The following is a 20,416-nucleotide window of genomic DNA, read 5'->3' on the forward strand; positions in this document are numbered from 1 at the left end:
ATCAAAGGGTCAACCAGGAAATTAGAGAGGAATTAAAAAGATTCATGGAAACTAATGAGAATGAAGATACAACCATTCAAAATCTCTGGGATACAGCAAAAGCAGTCCTAAGGGGGAAATATATCGCAAAACAAGCATCCCTGAAAAAACTGGAAAAAAACTCAAATAGAAGGCTAACCTTGCACCTAAAGGAACTGGAGAAAGTTAAGCAAATAAGACCTACACCCAGCAGAAGAAGAGAGTTAATAAAGAATCAAGCAGAACTCAATGAAATAGAGACCAGAAGAACTGTGGAACAGATCAACAAAACCAGAAGTTGGTTCTTTGAAAGAATTAATAAGATAGATAAACCATTAGCCAGCCTTATTAAAAAAACAAAAGAGAAAAGACTCAAATTAATAAAATAACGAATGAAAAAGGAGAGATCACAACCAACACCAAGGAAATACAAACGATTGTAAAACCATATTATGAGCAGCTATACGCCAATAAATTAGGCAATCTAGAAGAAATGGACGCATTTCTGGAAAACCACAAACTACCAAAACTGGACCAGGAAGAAATAGAAAACCTGAACAGGCCAATAACCAGGGAGGAAATTGAAGCAGTCATCAAAAACCTCCCAAGACACAAAAGTCCAGGGCCAGATGGCTTCCCTGGGGAATTCTGTCAAACGTTTAAAGAAGAAACCATACCTATCCTACTAAAGCTGTTCAGAAAGATAGAAAGAGTTGGAATACTTCCAAACTCGTTCTATGAGGGCAGCATCACCTTCATTCCAAAACCAAAGACCCCACCGAAAAGGAGAATTATAGACCAATATCCCTGATGAACATGGATGCAAAAATTCTCAACAAGATACTAGCCAATAGGATCCAAGAGTACATTAAGAACATTATTCACCATGACCACAAGTGGGATTTATCCCCGGGATGCAAGGCTTGCTCAACACTAGCAAAGCAATCAACGTGATACATCATATCCTCAAGAGAAAAACCAAGAACCATAGGATCCTCTCAATAGATGCAGAGAAAGCATTTGACAAAAGACAGCATCCAGGCCTGATCAAAACTCTGAAGAGTGTAGGGATAGAGGGAACATTCCTCAGCATCTTAAAAGCCATCAATGAAAAGCCCACAGCCAATATCATTCTCAATGGGGAAACACTGGGAGCCATTCTCCTAAGATCAGGAACACGACAGGGATGTCTACTCTCACCACTTCTATTCAACATAGGACTAGACGTCCTAGTCTCAGCAATCAGGCAACAAAAAGAAACAAAAGGCATTCACATTGGCAAAGAAGAAGTCAAACTCTCCCTCTTCGCAGATGACATGATACTGTACATAAAAAACCACTCCAAGATTGCTAGAACCCATACAGCAATTTGGCAGTGTGGCAGGATACAAAATCAATGCCCAGAAATCAGTGGCATTTCTATACACTAACAATGAGACTGAAGAAAGAGAAATTAAGGAGTCATTCCCATTTACAATTGCACCAAATAGCATAAAATACCTAGGAATAAACCTAACCAAAGAGGTAAAGGATCTATACCCTAAAAACTACAGAACACTTCTGAAAGAAATGGAGGAAGACCCAAAGAGATGGAAAAATATTCCACGCTCATTGATTGGAAGAATTAATATTGTGAAAATGTCAAGGCTACCCAGGGCAATTTACACATTTAATGCAATCCCTATCAAAATACCATGGACTTTCTTCAGAGTGTGGAACAAATCATCTTAAGATTTGTGTGGAATCAGAAAAGACCCTGAATAGCCAGGGGAATATTGAAAAAGAAAACCAGAGCCGGGGGCATCACAATGCCAGATTTCAGGTTGTACCACAAAGCTGTGGTCATCAAGACAGTGTGGTACTGACACAAAAGTAGACACATAGATCAATGGAACAGAATAGAGAATATAGAAATGGGGCCTCAACTCTATGGTCAACTAATATTCGTCAAAGCAGGAAAGACTATCCACTGGAAGAAGGACAGTCTCTTCAATAAATGGTGCTGGGAAAATTGGACAGCCACATGCAGAAGAATGAAACTAGACCATTTCTTACACCATTCACAAAGATAAACTCAAAATGGATGAAAGATCCTTTTTTAAAAAAGATTTTATTTATTTATTCATGAGAGACACAGAGAGAGGCAGAGACACAGGCAGAGGGAGAAGCAGGCTCCACGCAAGGAGCCCAATGCGCGACTCGATCCTGGGACCCCAGGATCACGCCCTGGGCCGAAGACAGACACTAAACCGCTGGGCCACACAGGGATCCCCAGATGAAAGATCTAAATGTGAGACAAGAATCTGTCAAAATCCTAGAGGAGAACACAGGCAACACCCTATTTGAACTTGGCCACAGGACCTTCTTGCCCGATACATCTATGAAGGCAAGGGTAACAAAAGTAAAAATGAATTATTGGGTCTTCAAGATAAAAAGCTTCTGCACAGCCAAAGAAACAGTCAACAAACTAAAAGACAACCTACAGAATGGAAGAAGATATTTGTAAATGACATATCAGATAAAGGACTAGTATCCAAGACCTATGAAGAACTTATTAAACTCAACAGAAAAGATATAAACAATCCAATCATGAAATGGGCAAAAGACCTGAACAGAAATCTCACAGAGGAAGACATAGATATGGCCAACAAGCACATGAGAAAATGCTCCGCATCCTTTGCCATCAGGGAAATACAAATCAAAACCACAATGAGATACCACCTCACACCAGTGAGAATGGGGAAAAGTAACAAGACGGGAAACAACAAATGTTGGAGAGATGTGGAGAAAGGGAAACCCTCTTGCACTGTTGGTGGGAATGTGAACTGGTGCAGCCACTCTGGAAAACTGTGGGGAGGTTCCTCAAAGAGTTAAAAATAGAACTGCCCTACGACCCAGCAATTGCACTGCTGGGGATTTACCCCAAACATAAAGAGGCAGTGAAACGTCGGGACATCTGCACCCCAATGTTTATAGCAGCAATGTCCACAATAGCCCAACTGTGCAAGGAACCTCAGTGTCCATCGAAAGATGAATGGATAAAGATGATGTGGTGTGTGTATACAATGGAATATTACTCAGCCATTAGAAATGACATTTGCTTCGACGTGGATGGAACTGGAGGGTATTATGCTGAGTGAAGCAAGTCAGTCAGAGAAGGACAAGCATTCTATGGTCTCATTCCTTTGGGGAATATAAAAAATAGTGAAAGGGAATAAAGGGGAAAGGAGAGAAAATGAGTGGGAAATATCAGTGAGGGTGACAGAACATGAGAGACTCCTAACTCTGGGAAACGAATAAGGGGTAGTGGAAAGGGAGATGGGTGGGGGGTTGGGGTGAATGGGTGACAGGCACTGAGGGGGGAACTTGATGGGATGAGCAATGGGTGATATGCTACATGTTGAAAATTGAACTCCGATTTAAAAAAAAGCTAATGGAGGGCAGCCCGGGTGGCTCAGCGGTTTAGCACCGCCTTCAGCCCAGGGCATGATCCTGGAGACCTGGGATCGAGTCCCGTGTCGGGCTCCCTGCATGGAGCCTGCTTCTCCCTCTGCCTGTGTCTCTGCCTCTCTCTCTGTGTGTGTGACTCTAATGGATGCATAAATAAAATCTTTTAAAAAAATAAAAATAAAATAAAAATAAATTTTAAAAAGCTAATGGAAGTGAAAATACCTTCAGTACATTAAGAAGACATGGTTGGCATACTGGTTTTGAGTCTCAGTTCAAACTCTAAAGTCGGCCCATGAGCATACTAGTTTCTAGGACCAGAAAGACCAAAACTATTCATTGTTAATTTAAAGTATTTGTAGAGGGACACCTGGGTGGCTCTGGTTGTCTGCCATCAGCTCAGGACAGGATCCCGGAGTTCCGGGATCGAGTCCCACATAAGGCTCCCTGCATGGAACCTGCTTCTCTTCCCTCTGCCTATGTCTCTGCCTCTCTCTGTGTCTCTCGTGAATAAATGCAATCTAAAAAATAAAAATAAAAAATAAAGCATTTGTAGAATTTTCCAATGAAAAATGCTAGACTCTTAGATTCTATGGCAGGTGTCTATTTGTTTGTTTTCCTACCTAACCAGCAACCTTTCCTTGTTCCATCCAGTAACAACACCTCAAATTTCCAAGGATATACTGCTATTCCATTTTTGGAAGTTTTCTCAAGTGCTCCGTTCCCGCAGCTAGCTCACTGAGATTTGTTAACTGTCATTATCATATGTTTGCTTGTCCTCTAAAGACTCCTTTTACTTCTGACAAATCCAGCATGATTAATTGAATACAAAAATGGCCATACTTGTTCACATCTTCCTGTATCTATACTTTCTACAGCTCCTCCCACTAAGAGATGGATAGGTTTCTCCACCCTTCAAATCTGGACTAGGTTTTGTTTTGGCCTATAGACTTTTGCAGAAGTGATAATTATGCCAGTTATTAGCACAGGCCTCAAGAAGGCTTGCATGCTTCCGCTCACTCTTGAACCCCTGGAACTACCATGAGAACAAGCCTGGACTAGCCTTCTGGAAGATGAGACCCCGTTGTCCAGTTGTCCAGCTAGACCAGACAAGACCATCCTAGACCTGTTAACCCCAGCCAACCCACCAGCAGACCACAAGTACACAAGCCTAGCCAAGATCAGCCAAGCCTGGTCCAACAGCAGAGATATGCAGCCAACCCATAGATTCATAAACAATAATAAATGATTTGGTTTCAAGCCACTGAGTTTGAGGATGGTTTACTATGCAGTAGTTGCCAATTCACATATCCAGCAATACAGTACAAATTGTATTTTATGCAGGATCAAGTTGCTCTGGTTGTAGGAGGCCAGAATATCTAGTCTTCTTCAGAATATCTAATCTTTTTCGGAATATCTAGTCTTCTGTACTGCCTCTCTGATTTCTTCTTCATTTCCTCCCTTAGTCTGTCTCTTAAAATAAGCCTTTCTTAGAGTTTCTATTCTCAGCCATCTTCTCAGTATTCTTTCTCCTTGGTGAGATTCATCCCTTCCCATGGCTTCAACTCTTACCTTTATATAGATGACTTCCAAATCTACCTCTAACTGAACTCTACTGAGGAGTTCAAATGAGTTCAAATGATCTGCTGGGCAAGTCCAGCAAACTCCCCCCAAAAAAGCATACCTCATTGTGTTTAAATATGAAGACTTGCTACCAATCCTACACTGTTTCCTATTTCTCCTCCTATCTCCAGCTTGATTCCTCTACTTCTGGTTAATGTCACCACTATCCTCATCACCCAGGCCAGAAACCTCATCATCCCAGATTCTCCTCATCCACCATATCTGATCATTCTGCTGCAGTGTCATATCTGTCCCTTCCTCCCCATCATCACAGCCCACTCTGATGCTTCCTTTTTCTTCCTCCTCTTCACCTCCTTTTTTCTTGCTATCAAAGTTTGATCAGTGGTCCAGCAATATTAGCACCATTTGGGGGCCTATTAGAAATGCAGAATATTGAGACCCACCTTAGATCTACTCAATCAGAATCTGCATTTTAACACGATCCCTAGGTGATTCATATGCATACGAGGGTACAATAAACATCTCCCTAGCTGGATAGGTAGAGGTGCCCACCAGTTTATAACCTATGCACCATGACAGTGGCACTCAAGTCTGGTTGAATACCTGAGAAGTCTTCAATTTTCCATTTACTTTTTCATGATTTAATTTTTTAAAAAAAGAATATAACATTTATTAGTTGTATTTTCAATACAGAAATACAAAGAAAAAAGCTAAAATTGGCCCATGCCTTGCTCAGATAACTCCAAATGACATTTTCTTTTTTTAAAACAGGATAATTTACTTAAAGATAGATAATTAAAACAATAAAAATGTACAAAGTGATGCCAGAAACTTCTAGCACCACCCCAATCCCAACCATTCTCAAATATAGCCATTCTTAGAATTAATCTTCCGGGAAGTAATTAACCTTCCAGGAAATAACTAAGCATATACCTTCATATATTCATCTGTTTACTCTTTTGTTTAAAAAGCATAAATTACTCCCACTGAGTCATCATAATTTTTTATACTTAATGTATCTTAGAGATATTTCTTTATGAGCATACGCAGACTTTCATAATTTCTAATACTACATAGTATTCCATTAGATGGATGATTTTATCAGATCAGTTCCCTATGGAGAAGTGCTTTGATTGCTTCCAGTTTTAGCTATTACAAACAAGGCTGCAATGATCATCCAGGGGCATATGTTTTGGTGAACTTCTGCAATGATATCCATAGGGTACATTTTTAATGGCAAGATTACTGAGTATAATGATTAGATGCCTCTGTTTAGCAAGTTAAAAAAAAAAAAAAAGTCACTGAGAAAAAAAAGAAACTGAGCCACTCAGTTTCTTTTAGTTTCCATGTTCTGCAATCCCTACTTTATCCAAGTAGATTTTTAAGTGCAGTCCCCACACCAGCAGCCTCAGCAGCATCAGGGAACTTCTTACAAAAGGGAATTCTTGGTCCCTACCTCAGATCTACAGAATTTGAAATTCTGAGGAGGGAGATAAGCAATTTGTGTTTTAACAGACTAGGTAATTCTGATGCACACTAAAGGCTGAGAAACATTGCTGTAGGCAAGGTAACCATGAGATGGCTGCCAGTGGCCATGGACACAGTCTCTTCCTTTAAGTTCAGCAAAAACTTCTGATCCAGTCTTTCATATGAGCAGGACTCCTAGGGTGCACCCTAATTGGCTGGCTTACATTACAAATCTCCCCTGAAGTAATAATGTCTGTGGCCAGACATATTAGAATCAGTTTACCCCATAATACATGGACTATGAGTGGGAAGAATAGATACACAAATAAAAACCATGAATTGGTAGAAAGGAAAAAGTAGGAAACGATTGCTGTGAATACTCTAGCAAAGTCCACCCATTTAGTCAAAGAATATGTGCATGTTCTATTTTGATAAATATTGCCAATTTGTACCTGTAAAAAGCTGCACCAACTTATGGTCTCACCAGCAGTGTGTATCTATTTTCTCATATCCTCACTTGCTCTGCATATAATCAAACTTTAAATGCTTCCCAAAATGATAGGTGAAGATGGAGTTTTATTGTTTCGATTTATATTTCTTACATAATACATAAGAAATATACTTCTCATATGCCTCATGGATGAGACTGAACATCTTTTCAAATCTGTATTGATGTATATATGTTTTCCTTTGTAAATTACTTGCTTATTCTTTAGCTCATTTTACTATTGGGTTTTGCCTTTTTCATGTTGATTTTTTTTTTCTTAACTTATTGTAAATTAAAGAAACTAGCCCTTGGTCATATATGTTGCAAATATGTTTTCCCAGCTCTGTTGATCTTTTTAATTTGTTTATGGTATTTCTGTCTCACGAAGCTTTTAACTTTTATGACACAAATCTATCAATAGTTTCCTTTATTGGCATCTGGGTTTGGGAGTCTGCTTTAAAAGGGCATTCCCTATTCCTAAGTACATATAAGTACATCCATCTTTTCTTCTAGAATTATGTTTTCATTTTTTTTCCTTTTCCACTTCTGATCCATCTAGAATTATATTTTGGTACAAGGAGTAAGGTAAGGATACTCCGTCCCCTGCCCCAACAACAAATAGCAGCAGTTGTCTGAGCACTATTTATGGAATAAGCCTTTTTTCTCCCCACTAATTTCAATTGCCACATTTATCATAAACTAAATTCCTTTATGTATTTGGGTCTACTTGTGGAATCTACTTGTTCCATTGATCTAATTCATTTTTTGTTCTATACTGTATGAATCATTTTACTTCTGTAGTATTTTTAATATCTGACAGAACTAGTTTTCTCTCACATTCGTTTTCTTTCTTTCTCTCTTTTTTTTAGAAATGTTCTAGTTTTTCTCCCATATTTACCTTTCAGGTGAACTCAAGTCAATGAAGCTCTTAAAAATTAAGTATACGAGGCCTCCACTCCAGACCTAGTGAAGCAGATTTTATAAAATGTGACACTCCGTAGGGGGTTGAATAGTATGTCCCCAAGATTCACATTCACCCAGAGCCTGTGATTTTAACCTTATTCAGAAATATTACCTTTGAGGATGTAATCATGTTAAAATGAGGTCATAGGGTGGATCTTAATCCAATGATTGGGATCCTCATAAGAAAAGGGAAATTCAGGCACACAGGGAGAACACCATGTGATGGTGGAGGCATAGTGATACATCTACAAGCCAAGGAATGTCAAGGATTGCAACCACCAAAAGCTAGAAAGAAAGGAAGGATGCTCTGCTAGGGCTTTTAGAAACAGCATGGCCTGCCAACACCTTGATTCTGGACTTCTCACCTCCAGAACAGTGAGATAATAAATTTCTATGGTTTTGTGCTATCCAGTTTGTGGTGCTTTGTTATGGTAGCCCTAAAAAACTAATACATACTCTATATCTAAATTTTTAAAAAATCTTTAAGTATGATCCTAATATACCACCAACGTTGAGAATCACTGTACTGAATAATAATTATAACCATTCTTGACTCACTCAGTATTTAGTAGAAGTAAAAAAACAGGATGACTGAAATAATTCTCCTTTTTAAAAGGGAGTCTTGGTGTTGAAACAACCAGCTATCCATTTGGGGAAAACTTACTTTATCCCTATATCATGTCAAATTCACTAGAATAAACTCTAAAAGTATTCTAGGAGCTGGGAACAAGAGAAAATCCCTACTCTTATGGAGTTTCCAATCTAAAGAGACACAACAAATAGATAACTTTGGAGAGGTGATCTATGAAGAAAATAAATCGAGGCACCTGGGTGCCTCAATGGTTGAGCGTCTGGCCTTCAACTTAGGTCATGATCCCGGGGTCCTGGGATAGAGTCCCCCATCAGGCTCCCTGCAGGGAGCTTTCTTCTTCTTCTGCCTATGTCTCTGTGTCTCTCATGAGTAAATAAATAAATAAAATATTTTTAAAAAGAAAAGAAATGAAGGTAATGAACTAAGGTACATATTAATGGAGAGTGGGTGGTCAGTTTAGTTAGGGTAGCCGGGAAGGCCTTCTGGAAGAACAAGTAGTTGAACCAAGTGCTGAAGGTGTCAGCCATAGGAAGGTCTGGGGAAGAGAGTATCTAGATAGGAAAAGCACAAAGGTTTGAGAAGGAAATGAGTTTAAGGTAGATTAAAGACATAGATGGAAAGCACTATAACAGAAGGAGAAAAAGAGAAAATGGTTGTTGCCTTGGATAAGAAAGACCTTTTTTTAGAAAAAAGAATTTATTTATTTATTCATGAGAGACACAGAGAGAGGCAGAGACATAGGCCGAGGAAGAAGCAGTCTCCTCACAGGCAACCTGATGTGGAACTCGATTCCCAAACTGGGACTACGCCCTGAGCCAAAGGCAGATGCTCAACCACTGAGCCACTCAGGCATCCCAAGACAGGCCTTCTAATAGTAAACAAAACAGAAAAAACAATAGAAGAAAAAGGTTGATATAATCAAATCACTATACAAACATTTAAAATTTCTGTATGATAACACAAACCATAAACATGTTACATATTATGGAAGAATATCAGCAACATGCATAATAGATAAAGGGTGAATATCCAGAACCAGAAATGACTCCTACAACTCAATATGGAAAAGACAATGCTGTAAGAAAACCTAAACAAAGTTTACAAGCAGTTCATAAAGGATGGACTAAAAAACATATGAAATGATATTCAACTTCACTAGCAATGATACAATGAAAATTTAAAACAAATAAACATAAGTTACCATTTTTTTCCATCCATCAGACCGGTAAACAGTTTAAAAGTTAGAGTCTGAGGAAACATGAAGAAATACTGCTGATGAGAATGAAAATTGGCATAATGCTTTTGAAAGGCAACTTGGCAGTATGTATTGAAATTTCAAATGTCCATATCCCAGCAACCCACTTTCGAAGTGTTCACCTAGAGAAACATGACAGCTCAGGAAACTCCTACTGGTATGTTTGCTGCTGCTCTTTATTAGAGAAAAATAAAACCATTTTAAATATCCATCAGAGGCTAGGGGTTTATCAATCTTGTTAATTCTTTCAAAAAAGCAGCTCTTAGTTTCATTGATCTGTTTTACTGTTTGTTTTTTAATTTCTGTATCATTGATTTCTGCACTAACCTTATTATTTCTTTTCTGCCGGATTTAGGCTTTATTTGCTGCTTTTACCAGCTCCTTTAGGTGTAAGTTTAGGTAGTCTATTTGAGAACTTTATTTCATTTTTGTTAAGATTTTATTTATTTAGTTGACAGAGAAATAGCACACAAACAGGGGGAGCAGAAGGCAGAGGGAGAGGAGGAGGGAGAAGTAAGCTTTCCACTGAGCAGGGAGCCCCATGTGGTGCTCAATCCCAGGACCTCAGGATCATGACCAGAGCTGAAGGCAGATGCCTAATCGACTGAGCCACCCAGGTGCCCCAAGACCTTTCTTATTTCTTGAGGAAGGCCTGTACTGCTATATACTTCCCTCTTAGGACTGCACCTGCTGCATCCCAAAGGTTCTGAACTGTCATGTTTTTCATTTTCTTCCATGTGTTTTTAAAAATTTCTTCTGTAATTTTCTGGTTGACCCATTCGTTCTTTAGTAGGATATTCTTTAAACTCTATGTATGCGTGGTTATTCCCAATTTTTTCTTATGGTTGACTTCAAGTTTCATAGCATGTGGTCTAAAAATATGCATGCTATGATCTCAGTCTTTTTGTACCATTTGAGTCCTGATTTGTGAGCCAGTATGTGATCTATTCTTTCAAAAAGAAAAGAGAAAGAACCCAAATAAATAAAATCATGAATGAAAGGAGAGATCCCAACCAACACTGCAGAAATACAATTATAAGAGAATATTATGAACAATTATATGCCAACATATTAGGCAATCTGGGAGAAATGGATAAATTCCTAGAAACATATAACCAAAACAGCAGCACCTGTACCCCAAAGGTTATAGCAGCAATGTCCACAATAGCCAAACTGTGGAAGGAGCCTCAAGGTCCATCGAAAGATGAATGGATAAAGAAGATGTGGTAAATGTATAGACTGGAATATTACTCAGCCATTAGAAACGACAAATACCCACCATTTGCTTCGACGTGGATGGAACTGGAGGGTATTATGCTGAGTGAAATAAGTCAATCGGAGAAGGACAAACTTTATATGGTCTCATTCGTGGGGAATATAAAAAAAATAGTGAAAGGGAATAAAGTCAAAAGGAGAGAAATGAGTGGGAATATCAGTGAGGGTGACAGAACATGAGAGACACCTAACTCTGGGAAACAAACCAGGGATAGTGGAAGGGAGACGTAAGGGGGTTGGGGTGACTGGGTGACAGGCACCAAGGGGGGCACTTGACGGGATGAACTTGGGTGATATAGTATATGTTGGCAATCTGAACCTCTAAAAAAAGGAAGAAAAAAAAAAGAAAATTATTTGTTAAAAATTTGGTAGGATTCTCCAGTGAAACCAATGCAGTCAGATTTTCTTTTGGTAAAATTGAAATTCTATTAATATTCACAGGGTTATATGGATTGTCTATTTCATGTTAGGTGTGTTGTGGTAGTTTGTAATTTTGAGAAATTGACCCATCAAATTTATGTGTATAGTTGTTTACAGTATTCGTATATAATCCTTTGGACATTTGTAGGTACTATGGTATTATTCCCTGCCGCAGTCTTGATGTAATTTGTGTATTCCATATTTTCTTCTTTGCAGACTTTCTAGACATTCGCTAATTTTATTTTTCTTTTCAAAGAACCAGGTTTTTGTTTTACTAATTACGCTCTGTTATTTTTATTTTCAATTGCATTGATTTTTGCTCTTTATTATTATTTCTTCACATTGCTTTGCTGCAGGTTTAGCTTTCTCCTCCTCTTGTTTCTTGAGGTAAAAATTCAGATGAGAGATTAGTCACATTTCCCTTTTCTAATTTGAGCATTTAGTACTATAAATTTCCTTCACAGCAATTTAGCTCCATAGCACAGATTCTAATATATTGTATTTTTATTTTCACTTAGTTTCACGTATTTTCTTTTTTCCCTGGAGACTTGCTCTTTGACCCATGGATTATATAAAAGTGTTTCGTTATCTTCCAAGTATTTATAGATTTTCCTATTATCTTTCTGTTGTTGATTTCTAGTTTGATTCCATAGTGGCCTGAGAATATACTTTGTATAATTTTAATTCTCTTAAATTTATTGAGCTTTGTTTTATGGTCCAGGATATCATCTATCATGGTATATGTTCTGTGGGCATGTGAAAAGAATATATATTTTGTTCTTGTTGCCTGACATGTTAAGAGTCAATTAGATCCTATTCAATGATGGTGTTGAGTTCTATATTCCTGATGATTTTCTGTCTAGTTGTTCTATTCACTATTGAAAGGGAAGCTGAAATCTCTGATTAGAATTGTGGATTTGTCTCTTTCTCATTTAAGTTTTCTCAGTTATTGCATCACATATTTTGTGGCTCTTTGGTTTGGTGATACACATTTAGGATTGCTAGTCTTTTTGGTATATTGACCCTTTTACCAGTATATAATATCCCTCTTTATCACTGGCATTTTGCTTTACTCTGAAGTCTATTTTATGTGCTATTAATACCGCCATTCCTGATTTTTTTTGATCAATGTTTTCATGGTATATAACTTTCTATCATTCTACTTTCAACAAACATATCATTTATATTTGAAGTGAATTTTTGTATACAATATATAACTGGGTCATGATCTTTATCTAGTCTGTCAATGACTGTATTCTAATTGGTGTAATTAGACCACTCACATTTGATATAATTATTGATATGTTAGGGCTTATGTCTATCCTTTTTTGTTTGTTCTGTTTTTCATAGCTCTACTTTCTTCCTCTTCTCTTCCTATTGGTTACATTACCTTATTTTAAAATTCTATGTTGATTTATCTATAGTGTTTCTGAGTATTTCTCTGTGTACAGCTTTTCTATTGCATTTTCTAGGCACTGCATTATGTATACATAAGTTACCACAGTCTGCTGGTGTTGATATTTCACTGGTTCAAGTGAAATATAGAAACCTCACTGATTACATCCTTTTAATCTTCCCCACTTAGAATTGTCTTACATATGTTCCCTATAGACACTGAGAACCAAATTAAACAGTGATACTTTCACTTCAACTGTGAAACCTAATTTAGAAAACTCAAGAAAAGCAAAGTCTACTGTTTTTACCTATATTTTTGTTCTTTCCATTGTCTTTCCTTTCTTCCTGATGTTACAAGATTCCTTTTTTTTAAGTCTCTACTTTAATTCTAGTTAATACGGTGTTAGTTTCAAGTGCGCAATACAGTGATTCAACACTTCCATACATCACCCTGTCTTCAGCATGACAAGTGTATGCCTTAATTTCCATCCCCACCCCCCTAATCCCTTCCGTCTGTAACCATAGAGTTTGTTCCCTATGATTAAAAGTCTGTTTCTTGCCTTGGCAATCTCTCTCATTTTTTTTCCTTTGTTTGTTTGTTTCTTAAATTCCACATTTGAGTGAAATCATATGGTATTTTTCTTTCTCTGATTTAATTTTGTTTAGCATTATACCCTCTAGCTCCACAATATTGTTGCAAATGGCAAGATTTTGTTTTTTTTTAATATTAGTTATTAAAAAATAATATTCCACAATATATTCCAATACAAGATTCCATTGTATTCCATACACACACCACATCTTTATCTATACATCAATTGATGGACACTTTGGCTGCTTCCATATTGTGGTTATTATTAATAATAGTGCTATAAACATAGGAATGCATGTATCCTTTTGAATTAGTGTCTCAGTATTCTTTGGGTAGATACTCAGTAGTGCAATTACTGGATCATTAAGTAGATCCAATCTTAAATTTTTGAGGAACCTCCATACTGTTTTGCACAGTGACTGCATCAATTTGCATTCCCACCAACATTGCAAGAGGGTTCCCCTTTCTCTATGTCCTCACCAATACCTGTTGTTTCTTGTGTTTTTTATTTTAGCCATTCTGACAGGTGTGAGGTGTTATCTTATTGTAGTTTTGATATGTATTTCCCTGACGATGTGAGATGTTGAGCATCTTTTCATATACCTATTGGCTTCCTAGACGTTTTCTTTGGAGAAATGTCTGTTTGTATCTTCTGCTCATTTTTTAATTGGGTTATTTGTTTTTTGGGTTTTGAGTTTCATAAGTTCTTTATATATTTTGGATACTAGCCCTTTAGTGGATATGTCATTTGCAAATATCTTCTTCCATTCTGAAGGCTGCCATTTAGTTTTCTTTATTGTTTCCTTGGTGTTGCAGAGGCCTTTTATGTTGATATAGTCACAACAGTTTATTTTTGCTTTTGTTTCCCTTGTCTCAGGAAATCTATCTAGAAAAATGTTAGCACAGCTAATGTCAAAGAAGTTATTTCTTGTGTTCTCTTCTAGGATTTTTCACTCCAGGTCTCACATTTAGGTGTTTAATCCATTTTGAATTTATTTTGTATATCGTGTAAGCAAGTGGTCCAGTTTAATTCTTTTGAATGTTGCTGTCCAGTTTTGCCAGCAGCATTTATTAAAGAAACTTTCTTTTTCCTACTAGATATTCTTTCCTGCTTTGTAAAAAACTAACTGACCACGTAATTGTGGGTTTATTTCTTCATTTTCTATTCTGTTCCATTGATCTATGTATCTATTTTTGTACCAGTACCATACTGAATTGATTTACTACAGCTTTGTATTATAACTTGAAGTCCCGAATTGTGATGCCTCCAGTTTTTTCTTTCTCAAGGCTGTTTTGGCTATTTGGGTTCTCTGGTGGTTCCATACAAATTTTAGGACTGTTTGTTCTAGCTCTGTGAAAAATGCTGTTAGTATTTGGATAGAGATTGCATTAAATGTGTAGATTGCTTCAGGTAGTATAGACATTTTAACAACATTTGTTCTTTCAATCCAGGAGCATGGAATGTCTTTCCATTTCTGTATCACATCTTTAACTTCTTTCATCAGTGTTTTATAGTTTTGAAAGCAAAGATCTTTCACCTCGGTTAACTTTATTCCTAGGTATCGTTACTTTGGGTGCAACTGGAAATGAAATTTAAAAAATTTTCTTCATTACTGGTATATAGAAATGCAACAGATTTCATATTGATTTTGATCCCTGCGACTTTACTGAATTCCTTTATCAATTCTAGCAGTTTTTGGGTGGTCTTTAGTGCTTCCTATATATTGTATCATGTCATTTGCAAATAGAGTTTTACTTCTTCCTTACTGATTTGGATTCCTTTTATTTCTTTTTGTTGTCTAATTGCTGTGGATAGAACTTCCAGTACTATGTTAAATAAAAGTGGTGAGATGGACATCCTTGGCTTGTTATTGACCTTAGGGGAAAAGCACTCAGTTTATCCCCATTAAGGATGATGTTACCTGTGGTTTTTCATAGATGGCCTTTATTATATTGAAGTATGTTTTCTCTAAACCTATTGTGTTGAGGGATTTTATCATAAATGGATGTTGTACTTTGTTAAATGCTTTTTCAGCATCTATTGAAATGATCATGTGGTTCTTGTCCTTTCTCCTGCTGATGTGATATATCACGTTGATTGATTTGTGAATATTAAGCCAGACTGGCAACGAAGAAATAAATACCACTTAAATCATGGTGAATGATTTTCTTAATATATTGTTGGACTTGGTATGCTAGTATTTTTTTGAGGACTTTTGCATCTATATTCATGAGAAATATTGGTCTGTAGTTCTCTTTTCTAGTGGTGTCTTCAACTGGTTTTGGTACCAGGGTAATGCTGAACTCATAGAATGAAATTGGAAGTTTTCTTTCCTTTTCTCTTTTTTGGAATAATTTGGGAAGAATAGGTATTAATTCTTTTTTTCTTGAAAAGTCTGGCTAGAGGTTTGTCAATTTTATTGATTTTTGCAAGGAACCAGCTCCTAGTTTAATTGATTGGTTCTATTGTTTTTTACTTTGTATATCATTTATTTCTTTTTTCCTTCTTTTAAAAAATATTTTATTTAAATTTGATTTCCCAACATAAAGTATAACACCCAGTGCTCATCTCATTATGTACCCTCCTAAATGCCTGTTACCCAGTTACCCCATCCCCCCCACGCACCTCCCCTTTGTATATCATTTATTTCTGCTGTGATCTTTATTATTTCTTTGCTAGTTTTAGGTTTTGTTTTTTTCTTCTTTTTCTAGCTCCTTTAGGTTAAGAGGTTAGGTTGTTTATTTGAGATTTTTCTTATTTTTTGAGTTATAAACTTGTCTATATTGATATAAACTTGTCTCTTTTGCTGCATCCCAGAGGTTTTGGACCATTGTGTTTTCATTTTCATTTGTTTCCATGTAGATTTTTATTTCTTCTTTGATTTCCTGGTTGAGCCAATCATTGTTTAGTAGCATGTTATTTAACCTCCATGTATTTGTGCTCATTCCAGATTGTTTTTATGGTTGACTTCTAGTTTCATAGTGTTGTGGTCAGAAAATATTCAAGGTATGATTTTTATCTTCTGGAACTTTTTGAGACTTCTATTGTAGCCTGATATGTGATCTACTCTGGAGAATGTTCCTTGTGCATTTGTAAAGAGTATCTATTCTGTTTTTTTTAGGATGGAATGTTCTGAATACATCTTTTAAATTAATCTGTTCCAGTATATCATTCAAAGACATTGTTTCCTTGTTGATGTTCTCTTTAGAAGATTTATCCCTTGACATATTTGGGGTGTTAAAGTCCACTTCTATTATTGTATTATTGTCAATTAGTTCCTTTATCTTTGTTATTAACTGTTTTATGTATTTAGATGCTTTTATGTTGGGTGCCTAAATATTCACATTTTATCTTTTCGTTGGACTGTCCCCTATATATAATACTATATATTATTATATATAGTACTCTCCTTTGTCCCTTGTTACAGTCTTTCTTTTAAAGTCTGTTTGGCCCAATATAAGTATTGCTACTCCAGCTTTGTTTTAACATCCATTTGCATGAAAGATGTTTCTCTATCCTCTCACTTTAAATGTGCAGGTGCCTTGAGGTCTAAAATGTGTCTCTTGTAGGTAGCATACCGATGGGTCTTGGTTTTTTAATCCATTCTGCCACTTTATATCTTTTGTTTGGAACATTTACTCTACACTCAAAATAATTATGGATAGATATGCATTTATTGCCATTTTATTACATGTTTTCTGGGTATTTCTGAAGATTTTCTCTGATCCTTTCCTGTCTTTCTCTCGTGTTTTGCTGATTTTCTTTAGTGCTATATTTGGATTTCTTTCTCTTTATTTTTTTGCATATTTATTAGTGGTTTTTGATATATGGTTACCATTAGGTTTGTATGTAACCTCTTCTGCATATAGCAGTCTATATTAAGTTGGTGGTCATTTATGTTTGCATTGTTTTCTCCACTCTTCCCCACATTTTAGGTATATGTTACTATACTATATATCCCTTTTTGTGAGTTTGTTGATGGATTTTTTTAACAGAAATATTCGTTTTTACTGCTTCTGTGTTTCCTACCTCTATACTTTCACTTTTGGTCTCTCCTTTCCACTCAAAGTGTCCCTTTTAATATTTCTTATAGGGCTGGTCTAGTGGTCATGAACTCCTTTAGTTTTTGTTTGTCTGGGGAACTCTTTATGTCTCCTTGTATTCTGAATGATAGCCTTGCTGGATAGAATATTCTTGGCTGCTGATTTCTCCCATTTAGCTTTTTGAATATATCATCCCACTCCCCTTCTGGTTTGCAAAGTTTCTGTTGCAAAATCTGCTAGCCTTATAACTTTTCCCTTGTAAGTAAATGACTTGTTTTATCTTGCCACTTTTAGAATTTTTTCTTTATCGTTATATTTTATAAATTTAATTATGATTAAATTAAGCTGTTGCTCAGTTTTTGTTGATTCTGTTGGAGTTTCTCTGTGCCTCTATACCTGAGTATCTGTTTCCTTCCCCCAGAGTAGGGGAGTTTTCAGCTGTTATTTATTCAAATAGATTTTCTGACCACCTTTCTCTCTCTTCTTCTGCGACTCTTGTAATATGTTATTATGTTTAATGGAGTCAATGAGTTCCCTAAGTCTATTCTTGTTTTTGCATAATTCTTTTCTCTGTCCTTTGTTCAGCTTGATTACTCTTTCTAAAAAAAAAAAGATTTTATTTATTTATTCACGAGAGACACAAGGACACAGGCAGAGACATAGGCAGAGGGAGAACAGGCTCCCTGTGAGGAGCCTGATGTGGGACTCAACCCAGTATATGGGATCACAATCTGAGCCAAAGGCAGATGCTCAACCACTGAGCCACTCAGGAGTGACCAGCATGATTACTTTTCATTACTCTGTCTCCTAGGTCACTAGTTCTTTTTCATTTGTTTCCACGTACATGTTCCTCTGCTTCTACCATCCTGTTGTTCATTCCATCAAGTGCATTTCTCATGTCATTTATTGTGCCCTTTATCTTTGCTATGTTATTCCTAATCTCTGTGTTAAGTGTCTCACTCATGCCTTCTACTCTTTTCTCAAGTCCAGTGAGCATCCTTATGATCATTGCTTTAATGTCTTTATCCAACACATTACTTCTATCTGTTTCACCTAGATCTCTGGCTATGGCCTTATCCTTTCTTTCATTTGGGATAAATTTCTGTTTTCTCATTTCATCTGCCTCTCTGTGTCAATTTGTCTGTGTTAAGAAAGTCAGCTGCGGGGATCCCTGGGTGGCGCAGCGGTTTGGCGCCTGCCTTTGGCCCAGGGCGCGATCCTGGAGACCCGGGATCGAATCCCACATCAGGCTCCCGGTGCATGGAGCCTGCTTCTCCCTCTGCCTGTGTCTCTGCCTCTCTCTCTCTCTCTCTCTGTGACTATCATAAATAAAAAAAAAATTAAGAAAGTCAGCTGCATCTTCCGTTCTTGAAAGTAGTGATTTTACAAAGAAGAGGACCTGGAGTGCCCTGCAGTTTTAGTCCCCTGTTCACTAGAACCTGGCACTTCAGGAGAGTATCCTATGTATGTTGCTTATGTCCTGTTATTGCTGATGAGTCCCTTTTCCTTTCCATGTAGTCATTGGGACTGACTCTCTGCCTATTGTGGACTGTGCTTGCTCTCCATAGTGTTAGTGAGACTCAGGGAGGCTAACTCTAGGGGAGCGGGGCATGCCCACCAGGTAATGCAAACAAGGCAGTTGTATTAGCAAAATGTGCACTGGACCACCAGTCCTATGCGAGATCCCCTTTAGTGCTGTAGTGGCTGGAAGCTGCACACTGGGTGGTGAGGCATACAAGAGCAGCTGGGGGTACACAGCTAGGCACAGTGGTAGATGGCACCTATGGGTGCTCAGCTGGGTACATGTACAAAGGTGCCTAGTGTATTGCTGCTCAGTGTGGTGCATGTTGGTGGTTGGGGGACATGTGGCTTTGGGAACACACAAGGGTGGCCAGGGGTGCACAGGTAAGCATGGTGCGACAGACATGCATGGTACTCAGTGCACCTGGTGGCTAGCTTTGCACCTGGTGGCTAGGTGGGGCACCTGCTTAGCTTTAACAAAATTTGCCCCAGGGTCCCTGGGTGGTGCAGCCGGTTAAGCACCCAACTATTGGTTTCAGCTCAGGTGGCGGGATCAAGCCCCACTTTAGGCTCCATGCTCAGTGTGGAGTCTGTTTGGGATTCTTTTTCTTTCTACCTCTGACCCTCTTTATTGTGCTCTAAATCTTTTAAAAATATTTGCCCTGAGCCCAGGGCCAAGGCCAGCAGGCTTGGAGTGGATAAGTCCTCAGGAGAACTCATGGGCCTGGAGCACTGTTGGTGAGTTAGATGTCAACCCCACCTCCAGCAGGTGTCTCTGTGTTTATACTGGCAGGTAGGGATGGAAAATGGCACCTGTCAGCACCTTCATTTCAGAAATCTCCCAATATACTCAGAAATAAATATGAACAGATCTGTCTACTGTTTGTGGAGTTAGTTCTGTCAGCCTTCGGATCACTCTCCAGTTAATTTATTTGAATGTGGATGATATCTACTTGGAAACATGGGACGGGGTGAGCTCAGGGTCCTCCTACTCTGCCATCTTCCCAAGTTCCTCCCAAGATTCCCCCTTTTATCATTTCCTTTTTGTGTAGAGAAATACCTTTAGCCCTTCGTTTACTGTAGTTCTGCTTGTGAAAAATTATCCTAGTCTTCCTTTATCTGAGAATAGGTTGATTGCTCCTTTATTCCCAGAGGATGTTTTTGTTTGATATAGAATTCTGACTTGACATTTCTTTTGGCCCTTGAAAATGTTGTGCAACTTCCTTCTGGACTCTGGCTTCTGATGAGAGATCAGCTGTCATCCATATTATTTTGCCACTATAGATAAAGCAGTGTTTTTCTCTGGCTGCTTTCAATAATTTTTCTGCCTTTAGCTTTCAAAGATTTCACCATGTT

The 20,416-nt window shown here is 37.6% G+C and overlaps 1 protein-coding gene across 1 annotated transcript in view; it reads right to left on the bottom strand.

Moving 5' to 3' along the window:
- Positions 1 to 5,229: 5,229 nt before the first annotated feature.
- Positions 5,230 to 20,416, bottom strand: part of LOC121482516 (constitutive coactivator of PPAR-gamma-like protein 2) — an 85,703-nt gene continuing 70,516 nt past the window's right edge. Inside the window, exons 10-11 of the mRNA XM_041740410.1 lie at positions 5,555 to 5,612; positions 5,230 to 5,413 (exon numbers count right to left, since the gene is read on the bottom strand). Coding sequence (XP_041596344.1) covers positions 5,230 to 5,413; positions 5,555 to 5,612 — 242 coding nt within the window. The remainder of the gene's footprint in view (positions 5,414 to 5,554; positions 5,613 to 20,416) is intronic.

This window comes from Vulpes lagopus, chromosome X, assembly GCF_018345385.1.
Source record: "Vulpes lagopus strain Blue_001 chromosome X, ASM1834538v1, whole genome shotgun sequence".
NCBI classification, from domain to species: domain Eukaryota; kingdom Metazoa; phylum Chordata; class Mammalia; order Carnivora; family Canidae; genus Vulpes; species Vulpes lagopus.